General features: G+C 39.1%; 1 protein-coding gene across 5 annotated transcripts in view; it reads right to left on the minus strand.

Moving 5' to 3' along the window:
• Positions 1–27443, minus strand: part of bcas3 (BCAS3 microtubule associated cell migration factor) — a 391310-nt gene that overhangs the window by 252468 nt on the left and 111399 nt on the right. For 4 of the 5 annotated variants that reach the window (XM_040130738.1, XM_040130736.1, XM_040130741.1 and 1 more), the window contains 4 exons: positions 12228–12352; positions 11818–11983; positions 11640–11737; positions 2901–3001 (listed from right to left, as the gene is read on the minus strand). In XM_040130738.1, the coding sequence (XP_039986672.1) occupies positions 2901–3001; positions 11640–11737; positions 11818–11983; positions 12228–12352 (490 nt within the window). The remainder of the gene's footprint in view (positions 1–2900; positions 3002–11639; positions 11738–11817; positions 11984–12227; positions 12353–27443) is intronic. The other variant, XM_040130737.1, reaches the window with a different exon arrangement.

Below are 27443 nucleotides of genomic sequence, written 5' to 3' on the forward strand. Positions count from 1 at the left end.
TATAATTAGGGACAAATAATGACTATAGTCATGCACAACGGCCTAGAACACATTTATTAATCTATTAGGAAAGAATTGAATCTTGAAAAATTTGACCAACCATCAGCTTCTATGATCCTCATCACACCCTTACCATCATATCAAAATTGATAGATGAGTTGTAGAGACCTGAGGTGGATTACACAACGTGAGGTTTTGTTGTCCCTTGACAGCTAGCTGAAGAGTAAGTAGCACTGATAGGCAGCAAATGGCACAACACTGCAGTGAGCTGACGCAGTGACATGGATGGTCACAAACCTCACATTTCATTACAGGATGGAAGATCAATCCTAAATCCAAACCCAATGCCCAAATGCCTGCTGATAATGTAATGAAGGCCACTGATGCGATATAATGAAATCAACAAGGTAGTACTTGGCCACTAATTAAACCAAGCCTATATATATATTTAGCATTTCTAAACCTACCAAGCTATTATGTTTGATATGTCCTAGTCTTTCTGAATATGTTGGAAGGACTGGAATAAAAACAAACTACCATGTATAACTGATTTAGAAACCTGTGTTTGATTTTGGTAGGGTCCTTTTATAAAAAATCATTTATAGTTTGAAATTTTTCAGCAGAAAGAGTTACTTCCAAAACATCCCAGGTACATGCTACGGTATGAAGAGCTCTACTGTTACATCTCCAACCACTGGAGAATGCATCACTACCACTGTTCTGTCAGGAAGTCGCCAAAAATCCAGGTTAGTGCAATGGATAGTTTTGCTCCTGGCAAACTATCATGGCAGATATGATCTACAGCCTCTGCAAGCTAAGTGGGGTGCATTTTAACCAATCAATTATGTATGCAGTGGAATTATTGATGTTGAAAATGTAGTAGGTTACCTGCCGGCACCAGAGATAAGTGCTATGAGGGTTAACTAAGCTCAAAGGTTGTGTGTAGTGGATTTTTCTAACATGCGTTGACCAAGTACTATGATCATTTTAGCACAATTTGGAATGGCGTTTGTGATTAGGAAGAAGCCACAAAGTAAGTAGTCCTATTTGAGCAAACAAGAACACAGAATAAATGTGTATCAAAACAAAGAACTGACATCCAATTACTGTATGCGCAAATATAAATATACAAGTTCATGTAAAAGTAGAATGAATTGAAGACTGAATCGAGTGAATGGCTTAGTATGGTTTTAAAATTAAAGTAACGTCATTTAACATCTTAACATTAGGTTACCTCAATTTCTGTTTGGTGCACCTAGAGGTGTCTCTTCAGGTTTGTAGTTCCTCTGATTTTGAGGCTGCAGAGCTTCTCTGCTGACAATACTACACACTACACATGCACTTTTTCTCTCAGTGGCATTATATTTGAAGTGGGTCCAAATGTCAACCCGTTTTGTTGACCTCATGTTCTTTTCCCTTGACTGTATGTTATCCGATCTCCTACAGCCATGGCATTGAAGTGCATAGCTAGGTCCAGTCTAGTTTGCAGTGCGTACACGGGTGCGCTGCTGGTGTGCAGAATCACCAGAAAAATTATTTGAAGAGAAATGTGCAGCACAGCCATTCAAATAAGGACATTTAGATTTTATCTTTTTTTTGAAAAAACGCTCTCTGTAATTTAATCTCCTCTTTTTTCTGAACAGGAGAACAATTTGCAAATCTATTTCATGAGACAGGTGCGTGGGAAGGGAATTTGCCTGATGAAGGTCTAGTACCGAAACATCATAAATAAATTTATCATTGCAAGTTAGACAGTGTGCAGGATTTTGTTGGCTATCTCCTCTCTTTTCGTCAGCAAAAATATCTATATTTTAGTATCGTCTTTTTTCTCCTGCCATGTTGCGTGTTTATATATTTAATCATAGTTTTCGTTAATAAAATTTACACTAATGTTTGGATTCTTATCCATCATGCACTACCACCAGGGAGGTGTTTGGTTTGTCCTAAAGTCATTCTGCAGCATGACAACGAGCACTTCGTATGAAGTTAACTGATAAGTAAAAACTATCCATAGCATTATTTCTGAAAGCATCCTCACTTTACTTTTAGTGCCTAAAACTTTTACTTAGTTCTGTAGTTACTGGCTCTTTGTAAACAAACATTGATTGGTGCAGCTTTAATATTGAATTAAACAACAAATGTTTTCCTGGGAGCAGAGTTTGTCCCTGTCACTTTCAAAATACAGTTTTGTCTTCCCAAATTCTTAAGGAGTTGTCCAAAATTGGTTCATAAAAATTGTTGATAAAGAATAAGATATACTCATCTGACACATCTGTAAGAGCTGCTGCCACAGTAGAACAGCCCATACCATTGTTGTGCAGAAAGGAAAATGTATAAATCATGGGTAAATCACTTGATCAGTTTGAAAGGATGATAGTTTCACAAAAAATAAACAAAAAAACAAACAACAAAAAACAGGTCATTAAACTGTTTTTATGAATAAAATAGAATGAAGAAAAATCTGCTTTATGAACTTGTACCTTTGTGCTTAGCCCCCGTTACCTCACTGTTTGATTATGTGCTGGACCCTAATCAATAATAAGTGTTACAAAAATAGATTTTCATCTTATGGACTTAAACCTAAGACAAATCACTAAAAAAACTAAATGCCCTCAGTCATTTAATAATAGATTTATGTTGTACATTGGTTTTGAAAGTATGGAAATTTTGGCTACTAGGACATCTCTTTGTAGAATTACCAGTTGGTTGGTTTTCACATCATAATGAAAAGAACACATGTTAAAAATAACTGGGCAATCACAGTCCGAATCAAACTCTCGCCAAGCAACAAAGTAACCTATGACTGAGACAACAGCCACTAAACTGTGGTTGTGATTTCACTGATTTTCAGGTAATGTCAATCACCGTCACCGTAATGTTTCTTAAGGTAGAGGTCTTACCTGAGAGAGCCACTCTTCATCGTCCTGGCCACTGTGGTCCGACGCCAGGCTGTCTGATGACTCATGACGCGTGATTGGGCCTGGGCTTCCTGGGGGCACTGCTGAGAGAACATACACACACACATACACACATACACACACACACACACACACACACACACACACACACACACACACACACACACACACACACCCGGACCCACACCCACACACACACACACACACACACACACACACACACACACACACACACACACACACACACACACACACACGGTTATAAGATGGTAATTCCAATGATGATATTGATATTTGGGAGCTGACATCCGCCAATATTTTGTGCTAGTGTCCAACATCATAACCAAAGCCTCCAGCGTTATAAAATATGACACTGACACAGCTATCGGGGAGGGATATCAGCATGTAAAAGCTGACTGAGTAGTCAAAACAGGGCAGTGAATCACATATTACCATTAGCCTTTTACATAAAGGCCTGTGAAGGAAAATGATAACTGACAAATAGTTCATGGAAGTGCGTTTGAGTCATTATGGTTTCATTGATATGGTCTTTCACAGCCAATACCAATACATGTGGGTTGAATAGAGTTGTTTTATGCTCAAATAAATTAAATTTGATTGATGACTGGACAACAACTACTGTTCAGGGCTAGTCTGCTTTTTCTAAGACCAAGAACTGGTGAATAAAAGAGAAAGATGAAATGAAAGAAAACAAAATCTCATGTTTGTCTTTTTCTCACATGGGCATATGGGTGCATGCCAGTGTGTGTGAAAAAGCAAGTGTAGAGTAAAGTGAAAGAGTGAATCAGTGTGTGTGTGCTATAGAGAGAGAGACTGACAGAGAGACCCAGAGACAGATGGGGCTCTTGTAGGCTTGAATAAGCAGGCGAGGAGAATGAGGCCTAATGTGTAGAATCAGTCCCTTCTCCATCTCCCACCTCAGGGATGGGGTTGGTTTAAGACAAGAATGGCTAATAAACTTGTCAAGTCCACATCTGGAGCACAGGAGGTGCTCCTGTCTTTATTCAAACACACACACACACACACACACACACACACACACACACACACACACACACACACACACACACACACACACACACACACACACACACACACACACACACACACACAGAGAGAGAGAGAGAGAGACACAAGACACACACCTCCTAACGAACTATAAGGTCTGCACATTTCTTACACCTGCTTCTGCAGTAGTGCTCACTGTGTGTATAGTTGTTTTTGTTAAAAAGAATATGTTTGGAAGGACTGATTGGTTAGAGGGAGCCGCCACCATGGCTAAACAGACAGAGAAAAAGGCGCCACCTACAGAAACTTAAACTGTATCAACAGAAGACCAGGAGAAGACAGCACTGGAAAAAGTGGAAAACAAAAACATTATGGTGTATTTAAAACAGGTTGACTGAAAACATTCTAATTTTGAAGAACTTGCAGATGAAAAGTATAAAAGAGGATGAATAGGAGTGATGGGGGTTTAGAGGTATAAGACATCATTCTGAAACAAAAAACCTCTCTCATGATTTCTTTTTTTAGGAAAATATACATTCTAAAAATATTTCACAACCTGCTTCTTGACTGAAATAAGTTTTCATCACAGAACTGATTAATTTTATGAAATTGGAAAAATATCTAAATAATATTCTTTAATCAAGTTCATGTCAGAAAATAATGAAGAATGCCCACCACAATATTTATTTTGAAATTGTTGATGATTCATGTTAATTGACTACAATTGAAGGACCAGATAAAAATACAATAGTGAGTTTTCAGAGTTGTGGCCAAAACAATACCGTGCATCAAACCAAACTATACAAAATCATGAAGTTTTAGATGCAGGATGTCTTTTATACTATAGGTATCTACCCAGGTGTATCTATCTCTTTTGACATGGATAGATTAACCCCCCCCCTGCTCCCTTTGCTCTCTGACCCTTGGGGCCAATAGCTGTTCCCTAATTAATTATTGATGTTCTGAATTAGTTGGTGGACTGGCTAAATCAGGTTTCCAGTGTGTGTGTGTGTGTCTGTGTGTGTGTGTGTGTGTGTGTGTGTGTGTGTGTGTGTGTGTGTGTGTGTGTGGGGCCAATGGCTAGAGATGTGGCCAGGCTTCAGTGTGTGGAACTTGTGGTCTGCATGGGTCAAGCAAAGACACAATCCTGTGTATCCGTGTGATAGTGTGTGTGTGTGTGTGTGTGTGTGTGTGTGTGTGTGTGTGTGTGTGTGTGTGTGTGTGTGTTAGCGTGCTGTAGTGCAGAGCCCGTTCAAAACGTGCTTGTTATCGCATTAATAGTTCAATATTTTATTCAATCCTGTAATCATCATCCAATTTCCACATCACTGCTGTGTTATGAAATTATTAATTATAATAGAACCTATTTGTCAGATACATAATCATAAAATACTGTACCATAAATTCAAAAGGATTGCTGTGACACATACAATCATTTGACTATTTATTAGGTACACCTAGATAAAACTAATATAGAATGATACAACAGGCCTGCAATAAATCCTCCCTTCCCCCTCCCTCCCAAGGATTATAATGTTCATTTTTTTATTGAATTGTTTCAAGAGGTTGTTGATTTACTTGAATGGTAATTTTGGAAGCTGTAATTTGTGGTGCTGTTGAACTATACTGGGTTATACTGGCTCTTAAGAGACAGAATATCGATGCAATTTTATAGACAGCAAGTTTTTTTTTTTTTATGGTGCAAACTTATTGCAATTGACTCAAGAGAAGAGTCTGAATGTATGGCCCAGTAGAAATAACTGTGTTTTTTTTATGGATGGATTTAAAGAAAAATCAGTGAATACACAAACAAGATGGTGTCATAATTTAGAAATAATCAAACAGGAATGGAAAATGATTTGCAGAAGTTCAGTAAACTGTGGGTCAGAATGTGGTAACCTATTCCATTGGATTTGGGATTGTACAGAAATTTAGAGATTTTGGAAGAATGTACTGAATATTTTGACCATAATTATCATGCCATAATGCCTTTGCGGCTCCAATTATGCATTCTTGGACGATTTCAGAAAGAACTCAGAATGACACAGAAGAAAATGGAGACTCTCAGCCTTTTGTAGGCCAAACATACCATCTGTATTTTATTGAAAAATACACAAGTCCAGAGTCTAACCAGGCTAAAGATTAAAAGTCAGGGCTCACCTTGAATCCATAACACCTAAATCTACAAATCAATCCAGACATCTTGGTGTAGTTATGGACTAAATTTCAACAGCCACATAAAGACAATTACAAAATCAGCCTACTATCCCCTTAAGAACATAATAAGAATGAAAGGATTTCTGTCTCATAAGATACAGAAAAACTTGTTAATGTGTTTATTATCAGCAGGCTAAACTTGTATAAATGTGTCTTCACAGGTCTAAGAAAAAAATCTACCAGACAGCTGCAACTTATCCAGAATGCTGCTGTCAGAGTCCTCACTAAAACCAAGAAAGCGGAGCATATTACAACAGTCCTTAAATAACTGCACTGTCTCCCTGTGTGTCAAAGGATACATTTTAAAATCCTATTACTTGTCTATAAAATACTTAATGGTCTCAGGCCTAAATACATCTCTGAATACCTGAGGTCTGCTAAAACTGTCAGCTCATTTAAATCAGGTCTTAGAACATTAATATTTGCTGCTGCTCTCCAATAAAATAAATATGGAAGTTCTTTTTAATCTTTAACGATTTATTTATTTTTGTATTTGCTTGATTTTGGTTTTATTTCCGTTTTTATTGTCTTTTAAATGCAATATTAATGTCTTCTTAATGTCTTATTTTTAATTTATTTCTATGCCACTGTAAAGCAATTGGATTGCCTTTCCTATTGCCTGGTGATGGAAAATTTGTGATTGAAAAGCTGTGGATGTTAATGAAAAATAAGGGCAATATGATCATGTATACTGTGAGACAATATACATTTACATTTCTTTTCACGAGTTTTTTCCATACCATTAATGTTATGGTATCTCTCCACCTAATATCTCTGCATCTACTAGCCCCTTATGTGCAGCATTTTAAGCAGGACTTCTATATGGCAAGATTTATGTATACATTACGCATCAATGTGTAAGCAATGTAATGAAGTATTTTGATTTTCTATGTATTTAATTTGCTTGATTAGCCAAAACAGACAGTTTCATCTACTTATTTTATCCATGACCTTCCTATCAATTAATTGTCCAGAAAATGTATTACAATTTAAATTATATTGATATTTTTATGCTGTTTGTTGGGGCTTTTTTTAGGGGGTGAGGGATGGGTGAAGTCTATAACTGTAATAAGATGCTATGCATGTTGTGTGTGTTTACTGCCTGTGTATGTGCCTATATTTATTTTCAGAACGGTGTAAGTACTGAAAATCATAAATAAATGAAAATACTGCATAAACATAACGCCCATCTCTTACCACCAATGGCAGAAAAAAAATACATCCAAAAGTTTCAATCAGTAACACCACTCACAAGCTATTTGCTTATGATAGTTGATAACAAAGATAAGCTTATGGTTCCTAAAATCTGATTTCCAGCCAACTCATAAATAAATGCCTCGTTAAAGAATATATTTTTTTTGTCTGTTTCTTTAATAACCACCCTGATGATTATGCACTTGCATATTAATATTAGGAGAAAAACAATCATCCCTACACCGCCGAGAACAGAGTCATCTGTGTCACAGTCTTTATTGACTGTGGAGAGAGAGGTTTTCTGCTATGCTGAAGGCCGGTAGCCGGTGGCCTGTTAGCCAGAGCAGTGAAGCAGGGAGTGAGAAAAAGAACAAAGGCTGCCTAGGTATTGATGTAGCCCAAGCTCCTGAGGCCTGGGGCCAGGGACCGGACAGGCCGATCTCCAGTGATAGATAAGGGGCTAACAATCTGATAGATCTGGAGAGCTGGCTGCATGGTGGACAGAGGATAGCCATCTTGTCTGGGCTGTATGCTCTGTTCGCTTTTCACTCTGCTTTATCTATTTCATTTGTATTTTTTAAAGATTCATTTTGTTAGTCTTTTATTTCTCCTCTCTCTACTTTGACCTGCCATACTTGCCAGGCTCCCTCTCGACTGCACCACCTGTCTCTCTTCTCACGTTCCTCTCTTCTCGCTTTCCCCTCTTCTCGCTTTCCTCTTTTGAGTATTACTCTGGCAGATAGGTGCTGGCATACTGACAGACTGGGATAGCTTAGTCATTATATATCATTCAAGGTGTATTTGACTGACAGCTCATTCATTCACCCAAGACTACACTTACCCCCCCCTTTCTCTGCCTCTCTTTAATTACTGACCCAGTCATGGTGCCATGGTTTCTCTTTACCAAACGCCTGATGCTCAAAAGCTTTCACTCTGACCCCTCTCCCTGAGCAATTAGATCTGTTCACGAAGCAACTGTGGCTGGCCTGTCATGGGCCTCAAAGTCCCAAGAGAGCAGCTGAGTCAGGCAGTCAGTCAGTATCAACAATTAGCACATTATATGACAGGTAGGGAGGGGAGAGCTATGGCCCAAAAGCATAGCCACTGTTGTTGCCATCATCACCAGGCTCAAAGAAGCCTGACAGAAACCCAGGTGATAAATTATTCACTGTTTCGTATGCTTCACAGTAACTTTGTGGTCAGGGCAAGAGGTGTCAGAAAATATACTGTGGATAGCTAAGTAAATATCATGCTGGGAAAAAAAAAGTGAAAAAAACTGATTCTGAATAAAAACTCTAAATATTGCTATTGAGGGTGTGAAAACATCACATTCATCAAAGTATAGACACTTTTATGATAACGATTAGAGAACTCATGCTATTATGACCCAGCTCTGACACTTTTGGCTAAAAGAAAAAGGGCCCAATCACACACGTGCCTAATAGACAAATGGGTACTTTTGGAGAGTCCTGTGGTTTCACCTCGCCTGCAGATAGACGACTCCCCAAATGCTAAAACCTTGGCTTGAGACTGCTTTTATTAAGCCAGATCATACTACAGCATCTCCTCTATTTGTGAGTGTACTGTAAAATGTGTGTCTCTTTCTTCCTTATCTCTCAAAGGCAGTGCTGTGTGTTGCCATCCTCTGAGTGCTGCCAGTAGCGGCTACAGATGGACAGGTGGAGATAGTAACCATGAAGTGGCGCCACCACTGCCTTTTATCATCCCGTCCTGGAGGCTCCGGTCTGGCCTGACCCGGCCCTTCCTCTCCCCTTCCTATTCCTTTCCCTGCATACTGCATTTTTAATCAGCCTGGGTCATCCAATATAGAGCCACGAGACCAGAAACCATGGCTTGTCAATCAAGCACTGCCGGCTCTTCGCCTTGCACCACCTTTCTAGAGACATAATCTGTTTGTTAGACGATTAACTGAAGGGGATATTTAGAGAGACTTATTGCCCTCATTCTTCCTCTCTGTATTTCTGTTTCCTGTCTAATAGTAAAACCTCTCTCATTTGAATCGTCTAGTTTTTTTGATACTTATTCTGCTTTGTGATAGTTGGATCAGCAATGTAAAAATTAGACAAAGATAGCACAATTTGTTCCACAAGTACAAACTAGATGTCTTTTCAGATTCCACTGCGGCAGCCTGATCTTTATGCTCAGCAAGAGGCGGCTGGACAAGCGGTGTATGGCTGTGCTATAATTCATCCTAAGGTCAAATCGAGTCTTTCTCCTGGATCATTTCTCAGCTGCAATGCCAAGCCCTGGAGGAAACGGCATAGGAGAGGGCTGGCAAGGGGATGCATGCTGAGAAACAGGATGTTGAGAGTCTGTGCTGGAGTGCAAAGCATAGAAATGGAAGGTGGCACTCCAAGAGTAACCCGGTTGGTAGTGGTGGTGTATAGGACACATGGCCCAGAGGGAAAATGGCAGGAGCACAAGAAGTGGGTAGAGGGCTGAGCAATTATGTTTATAGCGTCATGACCTTGCATCGGTTCCCACTGGGTTGATTTGGGGAATAAAGAGACATGGCGGTGCTATCTGGCTATTGTTAATTGGATATAAATGTTAATGCAATGAATCTCTTTCATTATGCAGCCAGTTCCTCTGCCCTAGCTGGCGGAAAGAATGGTGGAATAGGCCGACGCCCGTGCCCATCACTCCAACGCGTCCTCATCGCTCTGACACTAGGAGAGACCATTAGCACTAATTTGAGAAAATATCCTACCAGTTAGACCTGGAGCACTGCAGAAGTCAACGGAGACGAGTACAGAGATTAGGGTAAACACAGCTACCAATTGCCCTGGAGCACCCGCAAGAGCTAATTACAGATTTTGTGTGTTTATAATTATGGAGTGGGCTCAAAACGGCAGCCTATTTCAGGGGGTGGATTGATTCCGTGTGTGGCCATCCGTGTTGTACTCTACACTTTTACGAATTGGCCTTTCAGACGGCAACCTAAAGTGCTCACTGCTCTGTACTTGTTATTGAATTAGAGGGAGTTTAGGGTGTCAGCTAATTGGTCTGTGTGTGGCATCTTATATCATTGTGCTAGCATGTCCTGAAGCAGGCGTGTGGTATGGCCAGCAAAGAATGGATTCAAAGTGCAGCAGCAAACTGAAGAACTAGGATTATTTCTGACAGTACTCAGAGGATATGAAATGGTAGAGATATCCTTCTCCAAAGTCTCTGAGAAAGGATATGTTATGGCTGCTGACTGAAAAGCTCTCTTCTCAGCATGCAGCACCAATAAGAGGCTGAGGACTGGCTTTCAACATAGTCAGCATGAAAAATCAGCAGGGTATAGGGGTTTCCCCCCTTGACTAATGATGCATACAGTACATACAGCAAACATACATGGTCGTGTGAGCGTGTGCGACCAAAACATACAGAGACCTATATTTTATGATGCATACATGTAGTAAACACATACAGTACATGCAGCACAGGCAAAAAAAAACATCCAAAAGAAATCATTTGACACTTTTTGCGATTTAATTAATATTCAATGAAAATTTTTGAAATCTCTGAAATCTCTGGAATTGATGTCAGCAATGAACCACAAAAAAACAAAAAGACAAACAAAAAAACAAAACAAAATGGAGAAGAATTAAAAACATAACTTTTGGAGAAAAAAATATTTAGGTAGTAAGATAGATTTATCTGATATTTGAAAAAATTTCATACTTTGATCTCTGCATGAAGTCTGAAATTCCACAACAAAGAACTTGCAATTCTTTTTTTGTCATTGTTATGTACTTTTAATATAAGTGTAGGATTTTAACATGATCATAGCTAACAAATCTTTCTGATGCCTTAAGTTTTTGTTTGAAGAAAAATGAGACTGCCCTGGTAAAAACTAACGGTGCAGTCTTTGTATGTAAATTTTATTGTGATTTCTTTGCCTCTGGGTCTGATTTGTGGGGATGAAAGTTGCGGCATACATTGCTGTCTGCTATATTTAAAGAAATATATGTCTTTTTTTATATTACCAAAAATTCATTACATAGGGGTTTTAAACACATTAAACTGCATTAAGCCTTTATTTTCCTTCCATCCTGACCATATTTCTGTCTCAAAAAAATGAAAAGCACAGGTCCAGAGTGACTCAAGTATAAATGCAGTTTAAAGAAACTAGAGTTGAGAGTGTATCTACATTAATTTATGTTTCCATTGACTTAATGTTGCTTTGCATTCTATTTGAAAACAGCTTGATATTGTTAATGCTTGTTTGTGTAAATCCATGACCACAAAATGAACGATTTGTTTAGTACTTACCAGCCAGAAGATACTGATGGTACTGCACCAGGTCTGAGGTCAAAACCAAGGGGTGGTTGGAGTTAAAGGGTGGCTGCAGCTCATTCCACTGTGGAGTCCTACTCAAAAAGACAAATCAAGTATGTGACTGCCAGTATTAGACATTTTATCAGGGATAAAGTAGTCAACACAGTGTTACCTGGCTAGAGTCCAGCAGGCCCTTGGACAGGTGCTGAGCTCCAAAGGTGTATCATCGCTTATCTTTAGAGCAGTGCTAATTGGCCGAGGCTCAAGAACATGCTCTACCAAGTTACCGTAGCAACTGATGATATACAGCGAGTCGACAACCGACTGCCTAGACTGATCTGTCAGGAGGATGACAAAGAAGATAGTGATAAAAATACTGCTTTAGTTGATACAAAAATTATGATAAAAAGCAAATTCTGATAATGCAGGAAAAAACTGCATTAAAAAAATGCATTGCACTACATTTGTCAAGATTTTGTATCCATTAACCATTCGATTTTTCACTTTTCGGGAAACATGTTTGGACTTTGCCAGGATACTAACTCTAGAAAATCTTTAAAGTACCTGTGACCATGGTCTAACCTTTCTCTCTTTTCATGTTGGGGTTGGTGATGAACCAGGAGCGAGATGAGGCAAAGATGGCGGCAACACAGAACTCTCCTCCGCTGGACTTGCTAGGGGAAATCTGAGGAGGTGGCTTGGCTTTGCTTCAAGAAGGAAAAGAGTACAAAGATGAGATAAAGCAAAAACTGTACTGCAGTGTCTTGGTACTCCCTGTTGTGTTAGTATATTTTAACATGTCCAACTCAAAATATTTCTGACTGACTGGTTTAAGTACCACAACCAAATAAGACCATGGACAGGAAAAATTGCTACCTTCAAGTTCATGTTAAATTACCAGTTTGTCAGAATTAAGACCACATTTCCCATAAACCCTGTTGCCTCCAGTCTAGTTGCCCCTCCTTGGTTACATTGACTGTAGTGATTAAAATAAACACTGGACTTTTAACTTACATTTCTTGCACTGTTCTGTAAAGCATAGGACAAGACGAGGACAAGGAAATTTGCCTCCAAATCTGACCCAGTGACACAAAGTTTGAACTGGGTATAGAGACCATTAAAGGCTTTCAGTATATTCAACAGTGATCTCACTTGAATACAACAATTATAATAATGTTTCTCAATTTATGGGTACCATCTTTGAAATTAAAATACAACGTATAGCACTTTTGTGAGCAAGATTAAATTTCTAATGTTTGCTCCAAGGAGGATAACAACCAAAAGCTGATTTAGAAGAGGTGATGATTTTTAACAGTATTACAAAAGAAAAGGAACACCTTGGAGCTAAGTGTATGAAGACTACACTGCGACATCTGAGAACAACGAACACAAGTTTTGTATAAGTGCTTTGCATGCAAAAAGCTAAGCAAGGGGAAACTGAAATGCCTGCAAATAAAACAACTACCTTAGCAGCACAAAATGAGAAAATCAACTTTTCACCAACACAAATGTAGATGTATGAAATATTAAAAAAATAATCACAATCAGTCCAAACTCAAAAACGTAGAGTATGTCTTAAAAAATGTCCACCTGCTCGATTTGCAATTTAGCCACCATTCTAGATCATCTTCCTGTCTGAAAAGGATTGTATGTTTGAGACAGAGTATTTATGTTGAAGACAACAATTAAGTGTGCTGTTATCTTAGGTTACGTTCAGACCAGTGATTGCACTGTAGTGAAAACCGCAGGGTTCCTCATTCATTTCAATCAAACTGCAGTGTTGGCGCATTAATTATTGTTGATCTTAATGGGCGCTTACACAAGAACTACTGTATACTCTTAAATCTAATTCAGTGAGTTAAGAAAGGCAAAACGGCAAGTTTGCAACCAAAAAGAAGCACCAAATTTGGCTTCCCTTTTTTAAGGTGTGCATGTGTGTATAATGAACAATGTCGTGATCAATTACAGGCTGCATATTTTCAGAACAGCACTTCCAGAGATTTTTACTAAGTAATAGTAGGTATAACTCCATGTTTCCTTCTTGCTACAATCGTAAACTGCACCTCCATATGGTAGGGACCAATAAGCCTTTATCTCACCCTGGATCCACATGATCTAAAGGATATTGTAAATAAATACATAAAACAGAAATCACTCAATTGAACATGCAACTCACAACAGTAGCATCAGAGCTGCCTTTCCTCGCTGGTTCACTTCGTGTTGGCCACAGGAGAGAATTTATTAGAAGTTACTGGATTATTCTGCATGTCAGGAGTGTTTGAGAGGAAGCGGACACAGAAAGGGTTTTCAGCTGCAATAAAGCTCCCCATATGGTACTGATCACTAGCGAGGTCTGATATTACTGTCCGGCCCTATAACCAACCTGGACAGTAAAAAGTGGTCACAGCAGATCAGGTATGAGGTGGGCTAAGGGACTGAAGACCAATGGTGGTGTCACACACTCCCTGAGGGGTGCTTAACCTTGACCGTAAACCAGACTGGTATGAAAGAAACACACTCACGCCTGCCAACATTCACTTGTTAGAAAAAAAGACAAAGCTTAAAAAGACAAAGAATTTCAATTTATCCATTTTGTGACTCTATATTGCCAGTTAAAGCTCTCTGATAAAGAACCTTGAACAAGTTTTATATTTTTTGTTTATGTGGAACAAATATAAGCAATACACACACATAAGCCATAAACAACAGGGAAACTTAATGCCACTGATGTAAAGAACCTGGCACCGGGCCTATCAAGAAGTCTCCTACTAACTTGCACCATCTATAGGAAAGGAAAGCAAAAATTTCTACAATTTTTGCATTCGTGTGCCCAATGGCCGATGCGTTTTGATTTCAGTTCTTTCTTCTATACCATCGTTATGTGTGTGGCATGCTGGGAAAGGATCTTGTCACCACTGAGTCTGAAAAGGATGTGGTTTACAGAATGGATGGATATGAAAAACTAGAATGCATTTGTCCTTTAAGGAAAAAAGCAAACTGGTCAGTTTTAGTCTTTGTCCCTGAATATTTGAACTAGAAAAGCGGGTGTTACTGAAATAATTTACATAAGTGTTATGCATTGAATTTTAAAACTTTTAGGCATATAAATTAATTTTTGACTCTGGAATCAGTGTGTGGACAAAATAATCTCAACTAAGGGTCCACTTTTTTCATAGAGGTTTAGATAGGAAAATAAATTAATTTAATAAAAAAGTAAGTAACTGCTTTTACAAAACCTTCAAAAGCGAACATTTGGTGTTTTAAAGCCACAAGTTAAAAATTATTTAATAAGCCTGAATGTTGATTTATGATTATTATTTATGTTTTATGTTTTTATTTTATGTTTTGCATTTTTTTTGAGTGATTAGTTTAAAACTAATTTGTATAAGATACAAAAATGTTAAATGTGAAATTTTAAACACAAAAAGAAAACACCCATAAAAAAGAACATAAAAACTGCAGCTTTAACTCTCATTACCTGCAGGTGGTGCAAGTGTTAAAATTGCATCAACAACTGTGTTCTTTGCCTGTAGGTGGCAGCATTGACATATCTACATCTGCAGGTCTAAAATGCTGCTGCTATTTACTTTCTTATCCAATAAGCAGCACAGGTTGGCATGTATAGAATGCTCTGACAATGACCAACCAACTTCCCTTTGTGGAAAGTGGGCAACTTGCTGAATTGGTCACCAATAAACAACAAATCCAGACCACATAATTAGTAGTCTTTCACACTACTAGGTGCTGAAAGACCTGTTGTTGGCAAAATTATCTTTCTGTTGCCTCCCCTCAGACTCTCAGCACCTCATAAATAACTCAGTGAGGAAGGGATCAAGAAAAAGGAAAAGTTGAAGGTAGTCATAAGAAAGGCCTCCATACATGTTTTGTGGCTTGTATTTATTAGTGCTGGGTCAAGGGGAAAGGCTGAATGACCAAATATCCACAGTAAGCCCTGTCTGTGAAAGGAAGATGAAGGGGGAGATAAAGTCACACTCAGGATATTGCCTTGGCTAACTCCAGGGTGCCCTTGTCTTCTCCTCCAAGCTCATCCTCAGTCCTATCCGTCTGTCAGTATATAAGCTTATAAGATAAAGCATTTAACAAAAAGGTACAGTTAGCTATCCACTAGCAATGAAGGAGTGTTTCCATAGCTGCATTTTTTTCCCTATGCGTGTTTCCTTTCTTTTGCTTTTCAATCTCAAAAATGGTGGACCATAGTAAGGCAAATTAAAAAGAAGAGAGAATGTCAAAGAAATGCAAATAAACATTTAAGATATGTATAGTCTTTAAACTTTCAAGAACCCTACTGGGGTCCTTTAAGTGAAAATGGCTATAGGCATGTTTCATGGTAAGGGACTAGGGGAAACAAGTGATCTGTTGAACTCAAGAGACCATATAACTGTTCATTGCTCAAGAGTAGGAAAAGTATTCCTGACTTTGACTGTTTCAGAGATCTCTAAAGTGTAAGTTCTTCTCTGGTGAGGTGTTTAATTACCCTAAACCTTGGTGTTCCATCTCTCCCCTTGCTGGAAAATATGTTAAATCCTCAAAGTCTCTGTGGTTCACTGGTTTCAATAACCCAGGAAACACAAATCCTATTTCATGGCAAGCTGATGTTGGTTTTTAGGGGTGAGAGCTCCGGGCTGAGGAATATACCACACAGCGACTTACACTGTGTACTGGAAGATATTCTAACCTCCTCATAGTCTTCATTTTGACTTTGGATGTAAATGGAATATGAATAATAAATCAAAGAAAAACATTGTACATTGTATCTTTTAATAGGAACAGTAGAGATTATTTTTTGGAGCCATTAGTGAAGGACTGACCAAGTTGCGACCACGCATGCTGACCTCACTTTTATATACAGTCCAGACTAAGTATTTGAACAGTTACAGGCTTTTTTTTTTTGTTCATGAGACTCTGCACTACAGCACATTCAATTTGAAATACGTATGCATGTATGAAATATGTAGTAACCATTATTTTATCTCAAATTGAATGTGCTCAGAGCTTGAACAACCAAAAAATGAGTAACTGTTCAAATACTTACAGTCTGTATTGTCTACTGTATACTGTATATGTAATGTGTATCGATCTGTCTGTGTGTACACACACACACACACACAAACCCACACACACACAAACCCACACATACACACACACACACACACACACACACACACACACACACACACACACACACGTAGAAACACACATATACTGGTGTGTACTGTACACGCATTTAGTCACATTAAAACCGGTAATTGGTTTAATGTTGTGGGTGATCGGTGTATACATTATTACAAAGTACATACACCATGGAGTATATAACCACACACAACAATGTGTATAATTGTAAGTCTTTGATACCAAGCTATAATACTGGCTCTACACTGTGGCTTCATAGCTGATGAGCTGGGTTTGGACCTCTTTGAAGAGGCCTCAGCTAGTGCTGAGCATGCCAAAAGTACCAAAGATCACAGCTCAGTTCTCATCTCCTCCGGGTACAGTGACCACTAAAGTTTATTCATCTGTGTTTTAAATCAGCCTTTTCCCCTTGATCTCACTTGAAGTGGCTTAAAAGTGTTGAGGTTTCTGCCCTTACGACAGAGAGGCACAGTTCCAGAAGAGGGCCTATTTCTGCTCTCCATATGGGGGACAGCAACCAGTTTTTGGAGTGGACTAGTGGTAGGGAAGCAGGTTGGCAAATGGTACCAGGTTACGAAAAATGTAACCCAATATCAATAAATTATGAAACATAAATATACTAAAAGGGAATTGGGAGCAGGGGGAGATGGATGTCACTACAATGGCAAATCTCTTTTTTTCTTCTCCCTCCACAAGATTTCCTTTTGTACTATTGCCTTTTAGCAAGGAGTGGAATCCATTTTCTTTGCAACTTTAATTCACTGAAAAGACTACTCACATGTCATTTCCACTTTTAATTTAACAAATGAGGTCTCTTGACTGAGCTAATAGCTTTTCCTCAAGGGCATAATTCAATCTGTGACATCAACCATCAAAGTCCCTTTGCATTACTATGTCCGGGGCTAACGTGAGGCGCCTCCAAGGGGGGATGGAAGTCCAGTGGCAGCTTCCATTTATTTTAAGGGCCCTTGCGGTAAACAAATATGATAGAGCTCGCTTCAGCTGGCCATCCAGTGACAAAGAGCTATACGGGTGTTGGTGCACTGATTCTGAGCCATATGGTTAATTCATATCAGAAACAGAGCCAGTATTAAGACTTTGACCAAGAAGGGGAAGAAAGACAGACAGAGCAAAAGAGAGAGGGCAGTCATGTGGAGGACACATCCTTCAATGTCACATTTATTATTTTACAACATTTATTATTTTATCTGGGAAAGAGGCAGCTTTGGCAACCAATGAGGGAACCTCTTTAAACATTGGAGAATGGCATCAAATGTTCAAGAAGAGGACTTTTGTTATTTTTTTACCTGTTCCTGTTCCTTATACTTCCCACTGTGTGCCATACTAGACATTGAATTTTACTAAATAGTCTTTGAAGTCAGATTGTGGAAATTAACGTAAATGTATTGGTGTAAGCTCATATATTTCGTCAGAAAGTTGTGAGTTTCCACAACAAAATTAGTTGTTTAAAATATACGCCTATAAAATTAAATGGAAATTCGAGAAGACATGATACAGTCTGTGATATCTGGGAAAAGGAAATAATGTTTCTAAAATTTGGTCCTAAACTCTAGGTTCCCCCTTAGCTTTGAGAAGGCATGCTCAACACTGATGCAGAAATTGGCAAATGGGTTGTCATAGCTCATGTCTCAAGGCATACACTATTTCAGAAACAATATAGGTTTAACTTGCTCAAATTTGAGTGGAATGCAGTTATTGTGAGGGTCAAGATTATGACGTTAATGATGTGTAGCTCTGAAAAGTATACGCTCAAAAATCATTAAGGTCCTGGACTAAGAAGGAGGTGGATGAAGACAGAAAGAAAAAACTTCAATTAAAAAGTATGAGTGACTGCCCACAACAAAAGATGAAACCCAGGACTTGGAGAAGGCATCACATGCTATTATTTCTAAAGTAAATGGAGTCAACAAGGAGGAGAAAAGTTCACTTCACTGAGCCACTCAATCATCCTTTCGTAAGTGACTCTGTCATAAAGGGGCTTCTTTTAAAAGTGTCTAAGAGTCTTATTCCATTAGACAGTGTTGATAAGAGACTTGGCTTCTGCCCCCTACAAGAAAAAGTTCCTTGAATAGGAAGATGTTGTGCTCTCTAACATTTGATTCTCTGTTTTTTTTTTTTGTTGTTTTTTTTTTAATCAAGTGAAAGTTAACCATTTCCTGATTATTATCTTGAAAATCAGATTACATTGGTCTTTTGTTTTACTTCATTTTTCAATCTGACGATGTTCTTTATTGCTGTTTTCTGTTAGGGCGGAGTTATCATCTTGCCCTAATGATCTCTCTGTCTCACTGATGTAATTTTTATTCAAAATGGAAGCCGTGGTACCAGTTGCTGGTAACAGAATTCGGTGATAATTCTCTGTAGGTTAATTCCTTTGAGCAACCTCTTGCACATTACACGGTGTTATTTGGGTCATTGTTACCATAAAAATACTGATTACTGCAGCATTTTTTATTTGAATAAAATACTTTAGTTATGATTAACTAAACAGATTTTTTTTCAATGGGGTTCGCCTTTAGTACTTTGCAAAACACATTTTGTAGGCCACATTACTCAGATTTATAAACCTCCACAAGACACTGTTCACATTAATACCAGAAAATGGCAAGGCACAACACTGTGTGCAAACACACATTTAACAGAAAAAAATGTAACCAAAGTGGGGTAGAGGAAAATTTGAACAATGTGTTTTACACAAAGGCGTTATTCTTGGATAAACATCATGGAGGGTCTAAACAGAAAGAAAGAAAAAGACAAGAAGACAGAGATGTCATTTTCTAGAGGGCGGCTCAAAGAAACCACATGGCAACCAACCAAGAAGTGCTATGGCATTGCCTTAAAGCCCTACAACATCACCTATGATACAGACCTAGAACATGCTGAGATTCTTTAATGTTTGCAGCCTTTTCATAAAAAGATCAGGCATTAACTAAAATGTTAAACCATACATTTAAATACAAAATATATGAGGTCTGTATATAAACATTGAATCCAACAGAAATCCTATGTTCACCTAAGTACTGTAGTTGCTTGAGTGAGTCATGCTACTTCAAAAGCTAAGAATATACTTGAACAGAAAAATTTAAGGTTTTGGAAAAAAATTACAAAAAAGAGCAAAAAAAAAATTAGAAACACTCCTTTTTCCCCAATGAGGAATGAAGGCACAAATTCTGCAGTATGTGTTGGAAATATAACAGAACACAAATAAGAGGTAAAGGAGGATGTGTGCTGCGGAGTATACAGTTGCATGCTGCTGAGGACGCCAAGGAGGGGAGAAGCAAAACTCACCATGGAGTTTTAATGGCAAAACATCCTGCCCCAAAGAGGTAGGGTCTTCATGAGACGGGGGGTGGGGGAGAGTGGAGAGGATGGGGGATGGTGGAGCGGGTGGTGGATACAGAAATAGACGGAAAAACCATTATTAAACTAGCATACTTGAGCAAACACACTTTTCACATTACATACTCTTTGACATGTCTGTTTAAGTGCACAACACACAGGAAACAAAATGTCTGTGCACTAAGATAGATTTGAAAACCCGCGGGATGGCTTGATAATTCATCTGCTCAAGCTGCACTGTAAAGTCTCATACCATACATTTGAAGGATGTACTATGTCCACAGACTTTGTTTTTTTCTTCAGACATCTATCATGTTTTTTTTTCTCCCTTAACTTTTAAGGGATTGGGTACATGTGCAGAAACATGTAGGTTTGAATCCAATTTTGAAAACACCGAAAAACAATGAGAAACTTTTCTGATTGTTGAGATTGAGAAAGATTATGAAGACTTAATTCGATATGTATAACAACTGGGGACACCAATAAAAACTAAGAGCACTCGGCCACTGTTGAGACAAGGAGTTGTGTGTTTGCATCTAACTCTTTTCTTTTTGTCCAAGTGAATATTTATGGCTATGCATTGTCTTGTGAATGTGTGTGCCTGTTTGGAAGCACGTGTATTTGCTGTGATTATGTTAACAAGTACATTTTGTGTGTGTGTGTGTGTGTGTGTGTGTGTGTGTGTGTGTGTGTGTGTGTGTGTGTGTGTGTGTGTGTGTGTGTGTGTGTGTGTGTGTAAGAGCCATCCAGAGTGTAGTGTCTTTTTCAGGTTGTATTTCTGTCTGTCAGTCTGTGCGTGTTTCTAGTGTTTACAAGACATTAGGATTGGGAGTGTGTTCCTGTGTTTATTCTGCATGTCCAGAGATAGTGACAGAGCTCCATAAACAGTTTACAGTAAATAAGCCCTTTCCCTACAGCAATAAAGGTCCGATGAGACTGAACTCTGTCCCCGCCAGCCAGCCTCCCCCAATCATGAAAAACAGAATCCCTAGCCAAACAAAGCACTCTGCAGCACTTCTTTATTTTATCGCTTTCGCTGCATCCGCCCAGGCCCTCCCAACGATAGCACACAGTCGCCAATTAGTCTTGGTACATCGATGTGTAGAAAAATGTTCCTCTGGGAGACAGGGAGCAACAATTTGCCCTGGAATGTCTTACTCCTGGAGCGTAAGTTTACAAATGAACACGCTGGTTGGTGTAATGGAGGCCCCTGGTTAACTGCCACATATCAAAGTGCTGCAGAGGGGGGTGGACGGCCTCTATCAAACCTGCTGAGCCCCCACTCTGGGCCTCCAGCTGGGTAAATGGATGGACACCAATGGGAGAGTGATTGACAAATGGGGTGAGAGCTCCATGGTAGGAGCAAAGGCTAAGTAGGCTTTGGGGTTTAATACATGCCACTTTGAATTTCTCCCTCCTAGTTTCTTGGAACTTATAGTTGGTTGAATTTATTGTTTGTGGCTAAGAGAGTAATGGGAGTTAATGGCAGTAGAATAAATACAAAGCAAGTTGGAGGAGAGCTAAAAGTTGAGTCAAAAAAATAGTGTAATGCTTTTGGCTCATGAATACATCCATCTAAACCATAGTCTAAAGTCAACTTGTTGCTTACCATTCATCTTTTTCAGCAAGGTAAAGTGTGATCCCACATACAGGAAACTAGCATAATAACTGATGATAGCCTATTAGTAAAAGTTGCATATCATTGAAAGTTTTAAATGTTTAATAATTTCATTTTTACACTAAGCCAAATTCAGAAGAATTAGAATTTACTTTACTTTACTTTATTGTACCATGGACATTAAAGAGAATTTGAGCAAAACAGAAAACTAAAGGAAATCTATGTTTCTGGCATGGCCCATACCATGTTACATAAATGCCACTTTTAAAAGCAGAATGCTCCTCCAACACCTGCTACCACTGTTACATCTGGCTGTGAAGGGTCAAACATCATTTAAAAAGTATTGCCTCATGTTGAGTGATGTTTTTGGAACTAAAATGGTTACATGGTGAGACAAGGTTGATTATGTATTATACTCTCTACATGTCATTGTCAAAAGCTTCCTGTGTTGACCTGTTACCCTGATCCTTTCATTCCTTACCCACATGAGCCTGACGATGGATACACCTATACTCAGCACAGCATCAACAGAAACACTTCTTTCTTCTTAAATATTCTGACACCTTACCATGACAATACTCTACTGAGCTCAGGCTTACAACCAGGGTGTGGTTTCCTGGGGTGGATAAAGAAGAAACTTTGGCATCCCTAAGATCTAGTGGTCTAGTTCGATTCTGGCTGGAGACTTTTGTTAAATGTCACCCCCCTTGTCCTCTCCCAATATTCCCATGTCTGTTTCTACTACTATCAGGCAAGATTGTCTCTATCTTTGGTACATGTGATTTGAAATCATTGCCAGATATACCAAAAATCTACGTTTATGTTGCAGATTTGTGTGTTTACTGAGTCCATAGATCTATGCAATAGTGTAAACTGGCCATTTTATGACAAAACTGTCATTAGAACCTTCAAATTATTTGAGTTGCATTATCCAACCGGCAATGTTTTCTGCAAATATGTACATTTTATACTGGTTGGTCACCTTGGATGTAGTTTAATATCTTGCAATAACTGCATTACATTCTGTTGCTTTAATTTTAAAAGGATGAATATGAGGGCTTTTCCTTTGAAAAACAGAAATCTTCAATAATATAATAACTAGAAGTGTTCACTGGTTGAAATGGTTGACTCAGTTTTTATCATGGAGAATTGCTGCATATCGTTATATTGAAATGCATTACATTTAAGCTTTAGTGTTACAAATAAAAATGTCAAAATTCGATACTGTTTAGAGTAAAACAAAATAATGAAGTCATGTTGGGAAACATGTCCACTATGTTGAGCTGGCAGTAAACAGTTCTGACCACAGTGTAGACAAAGGCCGCCCAGTTATGTGACGCACTGCCTGATCCAGCAGGTTTGGTGGAAAAGACTCCCACGGGTCAATGGCATGTTGGGAAACGCAAGTTAAACATCGGTCACTTGAGTAAAAGGGGTGTAAGACTGTGAGTGGGTGCGCTACTGAGGAGGAAACAGAGGAAGAGAAGCAGGCGAGAGAGGAAAAGAGCGAGCGTAATCGACCTGTAAGGGGACGACCCCACTCCTGGGGAATAGTCGTTCACACATTTATCTCTTAACCCGGTGGCCTTAAAAGCAGCTCTGCCTGAGCTATTAAAAAGGGAGGGAAGCGAGGTGATTTGCGCAAATGGTTTAGTCCCGTTGCCATGTGATGCTGGGCATTGCATTCTTAAAGCCCCTTTCTAGCTTTGGTCTAAGCAATGCGCTGTGCAACAATGGCTCTTGCTCTGGGCTGGCTCTTACATACGTATTACAGTAATCTGAAGGCACATCTGTGGCAGGTCACAGGGTCTCATTCATTCTCTCACTCTTGTCTTTCTCATTACCTCGCCTGCACTCTATCTGCATTTGCTAGAAAATGTCATCAGCAGGATTCGGTCAAGGGTGGTGTTTTGTTTTGTGTGTGACAATCTTTCCATTTGGATTTTCATTTGTCTGTGTTAAAGTCAGACTGTGTGTAGGTGGGCTAAGTGTGCATTAGTTTATCTGCTTGCAAATCCAAAATTTGACAATGACAGGCATTTTGACAAGATAAATCTATCCTCACAGAACTCTGTGACTGTAGGGACAAGTGGACTTTCCTGGGATCTGACTGTTTGAATACTTCTCTTTCACAGATTAAGTTCTGAGAGTGACATTTCACCGAGACAGAATCTTTTGGATTTTGTGTCTTTTTCTTCCTTGGGATATAATTCGTCTGTGTCCACCCCTCCTGTGCCAAATTTGGCTGACAGGAAAAAAGAGGCCGGGTCAGAGCCGACACTCCTCTTCATGTTCGGGACTCCCAGGAGACTTTGAGGACTAGCAGAAGCTTGGCTGAGCTCCTCCACTCCCTGACCTGGCCTCTTTTGGAGGGGGGTTATCAGGCGGATGCTGAGCCACATCCGACTACCTCCCTGCTCTGACGGGAAACACCAAAATCTAAATTAAGAGGGGAGGGTGCTCTGTATGAACTTAGTGAGGTTTTCTTTGATGTTAAAACTTTGAGGTCTCTGAAGACAAACAGCAGCACATTTTGCACATTGGTGGTCTAAAGCTGCCCCAAGGTGTCTGAAGGTATCCCTGCAATTGGCCTGGTCACACAAACTGGGTAAAAGCTTCATCAACGTGTGTGTATATGTGTGTCGTTGTTTGTTGTTTGTGTGTGTGTGTGTGTGTGTGTGTGTGTGTGTGTGTGTGTGTGTGTGTGTGTGTATGTGTGTGTGTGTGTCTGTGCGCGTGTCACGGCACAGTTCACACAATGACAGCCTGGTAGGGAATGTAGATTAAGCAGCTGGTGTGTTCCTCTACTGCCCTGCCAACAGGGATCTGCTCATACAGGTGTAAATACAGCTGCCGGATGCTCCTCTCTCTCTCTGTTACACACACACACACACACACACACACACACACACACACACACACACACACACACACACACACACACACACACAGACACACACAGACACACACACACAGACACACAAAGAGACACAGAGAGACAGATGGTGCCTGGGTACTCCCGTGCAAGTACAGCGTGAAAGCATACGGTATCACCCCCCACTCTAGGGGCCAAACCTGCTGCCTAACCCAGTGTGTTTGTGTGTGTATTTTTGGTGTATTGGTGCAGCTGTGTGCATGCAGGAGCAGGCCGCACAGCTGCATGTCCTGTTGCATTAATACTGATGCCTCCTCTTGAATGGATGGATGGATGAAGGAGTACTAAAACAGCCTACCAGGCCTGATAATGTCCTACAGAGCTAATACAGCTGTTTGAGGTGTTTCATGACCAGGTACACTGGGTGAAATATGTGAAATATTTGTAGAATTCTTACATACGGAGACGGTTTAGTACCGTCAGAAAAAATCCCATGAAAAGAACCAAAACTAACAATGAATTTATCCAATCAGAAAATATTGTATGCATATGCAAAGCCTGATTGATCTTATTACTGTGCCATAGAGCTCCATTGTTGTCTAAAACCTGTTAAAAATTAAAAACACATTAATAAGCCATACTGTTCCACTGGGTGTAAAAAGTCCTTCAACCATATAGCTTGTTTGTCCCTACTCTCTGATAGAGTCCCTACAGCGGCGAGTGTACCAGACCTTCATCATCATGGTTACAATAATAAAACACGGAAGTGTACCAGTGGCGGTGTACCTGATCTTTGTCGTCATGGTTACAACAATAAAAACATGGTTAGACTTATGGAACAATCACAATTTGGTTAGGTTTAGGCACAAAAACAACTTGGTTAGGTTTAGGGAAAAATCATGGTTTGGGTTAAAACACTTACTTTCTTAAGGTCAGAGGACCTTCGTCGCCAGGGTTACATTTATAAACTTGCATTTAAGGTTGTGGAATGCACATGGTTAAAAGAAACAATGTTGACTATCGATTTCAAACAGGAAACAAACAGCGGCCTCCCGTATTAAAGTCCTGTGTTTTATCGGCCCATCCATCCACCCGAACCTCCTTCTAACACAGACTTTGTTGCCCTATATACTACATCACCTAATTTCTTCCTTTGCTCCCATCATAATTACTACGGCCGCTAGATGTCACCTAACAAGAAAATGTAACTATGGGTCTCAATAAGCTGCTGGCACAGATGAACTGGGCTTGGGCTTGTTTTTTACAGGAGGACTGTCTCACTGGATGACCTGTTTAATCATCAAACTTGTATCAGTCTGTCACTGAAAATAATCCCAGACAAGTGCATTATGTCCTCCAGCTACAGTAATGTTTGTTAAAAACTACAATGACAAGCTGTTTTAGGAGAATATTTAGCTTTTTTAAAATGAAACTACACTCATTTGCCAACTTATGAGGTACATCTTAAAACTAAACTAATGCAGTAATACACATTTACCGTACAGAGGTCATTGTTTTTCTTCATGGCCATTTTGGAGGCTGCCGTTTGTGTTGAGGTTGAGGTGTATTGCATCAACCTCAGTTGTTTCTAATATTTAGTCTACCCTCACTGATATAGTAGGGGTGGATGAAATATTAGAAAAATCATTTGTGACAAATTCTTTAAAATATTTACATCCTCAGTTAGAACCAATTGGCTTGTGGCTGAGTGTCACAGACAGGGAAGGGAAGTCACGAAATACTGAGAGACTAACACGTTGGTGGTTGCAATTGTTAATGGAATTTGCTGACAGTTTTATACTCCTTGAATTAAGGTATTGAAAAATGTATTGTTTTGGTATCAAAACTTTGGTATCAAATCAGGTCTACTATCAAAAAGTTTAAAACTTTACCCAGCCCCATGTTTCACAGCACTAACTAAACTAACTAACTGGCAAGGAATATCTTGGAAGTGCCACTATAAAAAATAAGCATGTAGTAGCAGTCAAAAAAGAAAAAAGTATAAATGCATGAATGAAAGTACTGAATACTGCTTGACATGAAACTAAATGAATGAAACTCCACAGCAGTGACAACTCAATGCATTGAGTGATTAGCACTTAAACCTGACACAAAAGCAAAAGTTTTGATAAATAAGCAAAAAAAAGAAGCAGTGATGGCCTCGTATAGCATGAGGACAATAAAGAATACCCTAAAAAATGTGAAACATCAAAATACAGGAGACCTTTTTCTGACTGAGCATACCATAGCTAAGGATACTGTAAACTCTAGATAAAAACAAGCAATCTGAAAGATCTCACTGGAGGGGAATTGTTCATTTTTTTAAAGCCTCAAATTAAAATCAATCAGATAAATTTGAGAACCTCCTATATCGTATGATGTTAAATTTTACGACTGAAAAACAAAATGCAAACCACCAGTACCAAGACATCATCATAAATATACCAAAGCAGGACAGCACAGTAGCCTATAAGCAATAACAATTTTAACAACCCAAATTAACTTTGCAAGTCATCTTAATGATTTGGAAAATGGCCTGTCATTAACATTGACCAAAGGATCAGGTCTCTCTTTTCATCCTCAAATCTCACTTATAAAATATCATGGTGAAATAAATCCTTTGCCATCTGTTTGAATCATTGTAGAATTTCCCATTCAAACAGGGCATGAAAATTGCATTTAAATGAAAATATTAAAATCTGCCCAGATTTATGGCGCCACCTGTACTCTATGTAAATGCACTTAGCATAGGCCTGTAGTTGCTGATGGTCTTAAGACTACATCATTTCAACGC

The sequence above is a fragment of the Xiphias gladius genome, chromosome 7, assembly GCF_016859285.1.
Source record: "Xiphias gladius isolate SHS-SW01 ecotype Sanya breed wild chromosome 7, ASM1685928v1, whole genome shotgun sequence".
NCBI classification, from domain to species: Eukaryota; Metazoa; Chordata; class Actinopteri; order Istiophoriformes; family Xiphiidae; genus Xiphias; species Xiphias gladius.